The 7,543-nt window shown below is 41.9% G+C and overlaps 1 protein-coding gene across 1 annotated transcript; it reads left to right on the top strand.

Annotated features, from left to right (window-relative positions):
• The first annotated feature begins 1,662 nt into the window (after positions 1 to 1,662).
• On the top strand, positions 1,663 to 7,196 carry LOC149234133 (uncharacterized). The gene is made up of 2 exons (XM_089368164.1): positions 1,663 to 2,292; positions 3,030 to 7,196. The coding sequence occupies exons 1-2, from the start codon at positions 1,663 to 1,665 to the stop codon at positions 7,194 to 7,196; spliced, it is 4,797 nt and encodes a 1,598-aa protein (XP_089224290.1).
• The last annotated feature ends 347 nt before the right edge of the window (positions 7,197 to 7,543 follow it).

The raw sequence follows: 7,543 nt of genomic DNA, 5'->3' as shown, positions 1-7,543 counted from the left end.
TCTTCATCTGTCCAATATATCAACCCATCAAGGTGGGGAATAGAATCGGTGACTTCACGTCAAGGAGTGCCTTAAAAAACACCTGATCACCATCTATCCAAGACCCCGTGGACGAGATCGAAAGACTTTAAAAACATATACATTATTATATTAAAATATGGTGAGCCATATACAGTTTTAACATTTAACATAATATCTAAGTTTTTTCTAGCTAGTAATATGAATACAAAAATTTAACACTTTCTTAACCTTTTTGTATAGTGTTCTAAATAAAATTTCATATAAGGGTTAAAGTTTATGATACTTGTCATTATATATATATATAGATAGATAGATAGATAGGAGGACGAGAATTTTGTACAGAAGCACCCAGAACTACCCAAGCGTTGAGGACAACACATTTTGAAGAAGAGGGGCATGTTAGCTCCCTATACTACTAGTGTATCCCCTTATTGTTATTAGTGCAACCCCCTTATCATATTGTTGTGCCCATGTAGTCCCCATGTTGTTATTATTGTGCCCCATAGAAGCCTACTATTATTATTGTTGTGCCCCTACAATATTATTGTTATGTAGGCTATGATTATATTGGGACCACTTAGACTCCTATATATAGAAAGGAGGTATTGTCATATGTATCATCCAATAATTGTTCATTTGTGTAATGTAAAGGAGGTTTCCCCCTCGAAGAGGCTGATTTTGAAGTCGGTGATCTATCTTTTCTATCTTTTTGTAAGTTGGTTCATAACAAAGACTTTGCATAAAAAATAGATAGGAATAAGATGTAAATAAATATACTTACCCTCAGTTACTTCTCACCATTATTTATGTTTTACTTAGCAATTATGTAGGAGTAAAACTGTAAATATGTAGACTTACTAGTGGTTACTACACCCCATCCACTTCACATCTCAATTTATTAATTATTGCCAAAGCAATATTATATGATTCAATTTGCCTACAATCCACTTTTAATTTAGCACTAAAAAATATAGATTATCATTTTTTTATGCAATTTTTTCCAATTTTTACCAAACATGTTGTACCTAATTTTTCTATCTCTTTTTATGTTAATTTCTACATTTTCAAAAGAACTAACCTTCCTCTATTCTATTTGCAATTTAATGCTTGAAATCATCACTAATATCCACTAATAGCCACCAAAAGCATCAACATCATTTCATATTAACATATATAAAATTAAATATATCATATTAAATATACAAACAACAATTATCTGTTTCATACTATCATAGTATTTGAGACCAAAAGACTTTTTTTTGTAAGCTTTGCATGAGTACATCTTCATCTCTCCAATATATCACCTCGACCAAGGTGGGGATTTGAATCGATGACTTCACATCAAGGAGTGACTTAACAAAACACCCGATCACCATCTATCCATGACCCCGTGGACGAGATCGAAAGACTTTAAAAACATATACATTATTATATTAGAATATGGTGAGCCATATATAATTTTAACATTTAACATAATATCTAAGTTTTTTCTAGCTAGTAATATGAATACAAAAGTTTGGGACCCCAAAGAAGGAGGCTGAGGAGCGCGCGCGGAGCTGGAGCGGGATTGAAGACTCGGGAGCAGTTGCAGCTTCGCCTCGGCCTGGGCCGCGAGGCCTGTCTTGGGGCCTGGCCTCCGCCATGGCCCATTCTGATCCATCTCTGGGGGATGCAGAGAAAGCTTTCTCTGATCTGGTAAAATCTCTGCCCCCCGTCCGTCCGAAACCAGCAACATCAAAATTTGTCAAGAAACTTGATATTCTCCAAGAAGTTCAGCTACCTCCTTCTCTCCCTCGAATGGCAGCTTTATCTTTAGCAAAAAAAGGGCTCATAGGGCAGTTCACAGGCTTATGGCCTTCACCAAAGACAGTCCAGAGATGGGTGGAAAGGAACTGGTCTGATAAAACACAAGGAAAGATTTCGATTCGATTTTGTGGCAGAGGTTACTATACTTTTCACTTTGAAACCAAGGCAGACAAGGATCTGATATTCAGGAACGGGCCCTATTTCATGGACTCTCGAGGGTTATATCTAAACAAATGGACTCCTGACTTCGACCCTGAACTCGATATTCCTAATGCGGTTCCGGTTTGGGTCCGTCTTCCCCACCTCCCCCTGCATTGCTGGGGAGATGACTCGGTAAAAGCAATAGGGAATGCAGTAGGCAAGTACATCGACAGAAGCGAGCCTAAAGATAACATGCAGGCCTGTGCAAGGATTTGCGTAGAAGTGGACCTTGGGAAAGGCCTGCCAGAAGCCATCAAGCTGAAGGTGGATGACTGGAGCTACATACAGCAGCTGGACTACGAACAAATACCCTTTAAATGTAAGGTATGTCATGAATACGGCCACTTTGCCAATAGATGCTCTAAAATTACTAATCTTGAATCTGAGGACCAAGTAGAACAGTGGGAAACTGTGAAAAAAAAGAAAGCACCCCCTCAATCAAAACAAGATCCACCTTCTGAACAACCGGGCTCTTCCTCCCCCCGCCCCACCTCTCCCTCTTTAAATCCTCCTGGACCCTCCATTGAATCTTCTTTCCCCTCCTCCTCCAACCCCTTCTTTATTTTATCCTCTGATGATCCTCAGCCTGATCAGCCCTCTCCGGATCTGATCGAACCTCCCTTGACTTCTTCGACCCCCTCTCAGCCTCCCATTGATCCTCCCCCCCCCAGAACCACCAGAAGCTCTTCAAAAGACATTGGCGCCTCAAGTGATATCCATAAGAAACCGGGACCAGGAAGAAAGTCAGCCAAGCAACACCGGGAAGAAAGCACACAAAAGGACATAGCCCTAGGGATCCAAACCCCTATGGAATCCTTCATTACAGGTTCACAAGAAAAAGAAACAGCAGGTAAAGATCATGAGAGGCGAGCACCTCCTCGCTCGAACGCCTCATGATGAAGCTCTTATCTTGGAACAGCAGGGGTATGGGGCACCCCTCCAAATCAGCTGCCCTACGAGATCTTCTTCAAACAGAAAGACCTGAAATTGTTCTGATACAGGAAACCAAGCAAAGTCAGAGCGAAATGCAAATAATTATAGATGCCCACAAAAATTTCTCAGGGGCCAGTAGCAACTCCAGAGGAGCTTCTGGAGGAATCACAACTATGTGGAATAAGCAGTACTGGGATTGCAAATCCTTTGTCCTCAATCAAAATTGGGTTAGGACCAACCTTAGTAACAAGGAAGAGAGCTGTGACTTCATCATTTATAATGTCTATATCCCCAATCACTACCGGGAAAAGGAACAATGTTGGAAGGAACTGAAGGAAGAAATAGACAATGAGCAGAACTCAAATGTTATTCTTGCTGGAGATTTCAATTTAATCCTCCATGCGAATGAGAAAAGGGGGGGCACCTTCACCCCCGACCCCTTCAGAAGACAGATGGAAATGATAATGTCTGACCATGAACTGATGGATATCATTCCAAAAAATAGGAAATACACTTGGAACAACAGAAGGTTGGGGCCAAGCAACATTATGGAAAGATTGGACAGAATTTTGGTTAATGTCTCCCTCCTTTCTTCCTTTGCTGCAGGCCACACCAAAATTCTCAGTGCAACAGCTTCAGATCACTTCCCCATTATCTTAACGCTGGACTCCCATTCCCATTTGGGACCAATTCCGTTCAAATACAATCCTCTGTGGAGAGACAACGCTGAGGCCGAGGCTATCATAGATGCAACCTGGAAGCAACACGTTGAAGGCTCTCCAAGCCATATTTGGGAAACAAAACTTCGAAACATAAGGAGAGCACTCAAGGATTGGGCAAAAGTCAGCTATCAAGAGCCAGAAAAAATAAGAGAAAAAATTCAGCAGGACTTGGAAGAGATCCATAAGCAAATAGAGGACCACGGATTCACTCATCAGCTGAAAAACAAAGAAAGGGAAATTCAGAGCCAGCTAATTCAAATCAAGAGAGCGGAAGAGATCAAGTGGAGAATCAAATCAAGAGAAGTTTGGCTGAAGGAAGGTGATAAAAATACGGCTTACTTCCATAAGCAGGCCACTGTCAAAAAAACAAGGAATAATGTAAACACTATAATTGATAGCCAAGGCAGCCAGCATAATGATCAAGAATCCATCAAACGAGCTGCCTTCCTCCATTACAAATGTCTCCTCATGGAAATCCAAGGAGATGCTGACTATTCGGCGCTCCTTAAGCATCTACCGGAAAAAATCTCTCTTGAGGAGAATGACAGCTTAAACAGTGAAATAACAGAGGAGGAAATCAGAAAAGCCATCTGGACTTTACAACCAGATAAGTCTCCAGGTCCAGACGGGTTCCCAATAAATTTTTATAGGGACCATTGGCAATTGATTAAAAAAGACCTTGTTAAAATGATGAATGGAATCCAAAGAAAAAAGAAGATGGGGGGCTTCACAAACTCAACTTTCCTTGCCCTCATTCCTAAAGAAAATCGCCCCACTTCTTTCTCCAGATTTCGACCTATTTCACTGTGTAACACTTCATATAAGATCTTTGCAAAAATCATAGCAGCCAGACTCCAACCCTTTCTCCCTTCCCTTATATCCGAAAATCAAGGAGGCTTTATGTCCAACAGGCAAATTCATGATACCATCACCTTGGTCCAAGAAGCTATTCACTCCAGCACATCAAGGCAGGAGAAAGGCTTCGTTCTTAAGCTTGACTTAGCCAATGCATTTGATCGAGTAAGACACTCCTTCTTGTTTGTTGTCTTGAGGAAAATGGGATTCAATTCTGACTTCATCAGCACCATTGCCGCTTGCATCTCTGGCCCCTGGATTTCACCTCTCATAAATGGACGTCCTTGTGAAGCTTTTCAATCCTCAAGAGGGTTAAGGCAAGGTTGCCCTCTTTCCCCCTATCTTTTCATCTTGATGGCTGAATCATTTAGCAGCGCCCTTGATCACAATAGAAGAGTTGGCCTCATCTCTGGTATCAAGTTTGGAAACGGAGTGAAGAATATCAACCACTCTCAATTTGCTGACGACACTCTGCTCATTGGAGGGGCATCCACTACTATAGCAAGGCGCTTCAAAATCCTCCTCGACCAGTTCATGGAGTGCTCAGGGGGAGAGGTCAACTTTCAAAAAAGCTGCATCTATGGATGGAATATCTCCAATCAAACAGCTCACATCATAGCCAACATTTTTGGAGTTGCCTACAAAGCAACCTGGGACCACTTCACCTACCTTGGGATGCCGGTCACCATGGGCTCTCTAAAAGCCACTACCTGGAATGAAATAATAGACAAAGTCAAAAGGAAGGTTCAGCAATGGGGAACTCAATGGCTTAACCCAGCAGGCAGATTAATTTTGCTCAAATCAGGTATCTCCTCCTTACCTCTATACCGTTTCACTCTTTACCAAGCTCCTGCCTCTTTTCACTATAAGTTGGAAACTGCCCTCCGCAACTTTTTATGGCAAGGAGGAAAAAAAGAAAAAAATAGATTCAATTTGGTCAAATGGAAAAGCGTAATTCAATCCCAAGATAGAGGTGGACTGGGAATTAGAGCCCCTAAAATTCTTAACCTCGCTTTCGGGATCAAAATGGCTTGGAGATTAATTAATGAACCAAAAGCTTGGTGGAAACAGGTCATTGAATGCAAATACCTCTCTGACAATAGGCAAAGACTCCTTGAAACTTATATTCCCAGTAGAGATTCTACTAAAATCTGGCACCTCTGTAAGAAAGCGATTCCCATTCTCAATCAAAACATTTCAAAGATCCCGGGGGGAGGGACCAGTATTAATTATGCCTCTGATAAGATAATGGGTTTCCAACCTCTAAACACAGTTGAAGAAGCCATTCCCTTCATCCTTCATCTTAATAGCAAAGGCATTCAGAGGCTTGATCAAATGTCAAAATGGGATGTTGACACAGGAGCCTGGACTAGCTGGGATTTTCCAGTTATCCCCTCAAACTTAGAATTAAGTTTCCAAGCTTTTCATAAAAACCTTCAGAACAGAGCTCCCATTAAAAAAGGAGCAGCAGATGGATTCAGATGGGACCCCACGGGCTCAAGCTACACCATCAAGTCCGGCTATCAATTCATCTGCAACAGCACTTACCAGACTCCTATCTGGAACCAATGGAGAACAATATGGAAATCAGAGGCCATCCCCAAGGTCAAATTCTTCATATGGCTGTTGTTAAAAGGCAAAATCCTCACTTCTGAAAATTTAAGAAAGAGAGGGATATATGGTCCTTCAATTTGCCCCAACTGCTGCTCAGCAGAGGAAGCCATCCACCATCTATTCCTTGACTGTCCCTTCGCGAAGAAATGCTGGATAAACTTGTCCAACTTGGGCAATATAACATGGCAATCTCATCAGAACATTGCAGAGACAATTCAAGAATGGAGAAGGAGCTGCCCATGGAAAGATAAAAGGAGCAAGATTGTCAAAAGAACTTGGGATATCATACCTCACAATCTACTATGGAAAATCTGGCTCACAAGAAATAAAAAAATCTTCCAAAACAAAGAGAGTAATGTATGGAAGACATGCAACAAGGCTCACCTATTGGCGCAGGAGACAATTGCAGCAAAACACTCAGGGACTTTCAAAGCAGCAGATTATTCAGTTGAGGAGAGGTCAATTATTAGGCATATTCTAGGCCGTCTAGGACATCAACAGAGTATCCAGAGAACTAACAGACAGCATCATGACCAGACCAGGGAGTGGGAAATAAGACTTCCCACCCAGGACTACAAGAGATGGATACAGAGTAACAATTGCCCGATTTTATACTTTGATGGCGCCTCAAAGTCCAACCCAGGACCAGCAGGCGCGGGAGGAGTTATCATAGATGAATTAGGAGAAGAAATCTGCAAGTATGAATGGAGTCTAGGAAAAAAAACAAATAATAACGCAGAGGCCTTAGCTCTCTATCAAGGGTTGTTGCAATTAAAAAATCTGGGGATTAGAAAAGCTTTAGTATTTGGGGACTCCTCCATAATCATTGGCTTCATGAACCACAACCAAAGATCAACAAACAGCAACCTTCAGCAACATATCCAACGCATCAAGCTCCTTCTCAAACACTTTGAAAATATCAGATTCTACCATATCCTTCGCACGTTCAACGGGGAAGCTGACAAACATGCGAATAACGCAGTTGGAAATCCGGAAGGTGCGTTGAGGCACAATGACAGAGATACCTTCCAGCCTCTGCCATGATACAGGCAAATCTTGACTTTGCCCAGGCTCGCAGATCCATCAAGCGTGCGACGGGCTTGGTTTCATCAGCATCAGGACACTTGATAGAGAGCATGGAATGCATAAGTAGTCTTATCCAAGCATCGATTCAAAGAGCAACCTGCATCCCAAGGAAAACCAATCAATTCAGTGAAGGCCGGAAGATCGAATATGCTGCACCAGCAGATCGCCATCGAGATTCAGGGAAATATCTAATCGCCACAGAGGATACGGCTCCCGTAATACACCCAGGCTACTGTTGGTTTCACTCCATAAATACGGGCAGAGGAAAGAAAAGAATTGTCATTCACTGCCTTGCGCAAGAGCAG

The sequence above is a fragment of the Pinus tabuliformis genome, chromosome 8 (assembly GCF_031772625.1).
Source record: "Pinus tabuliformis cultivar Carrire ecotype Pingquan chromosome 8, CPIR1, whole genome shotgun sequence".
Lineage (NCBI taxonomy): Eukaryota > Viridiplantae > Streptophyta > Pinopsida > Pinales > Pinaceae > Pinus > Pinus tabuliformis.
Note: the sequence above shows the minus strand (reverse complement) of the source record. Positions and strands in the feature narration are given on the sequence as shown.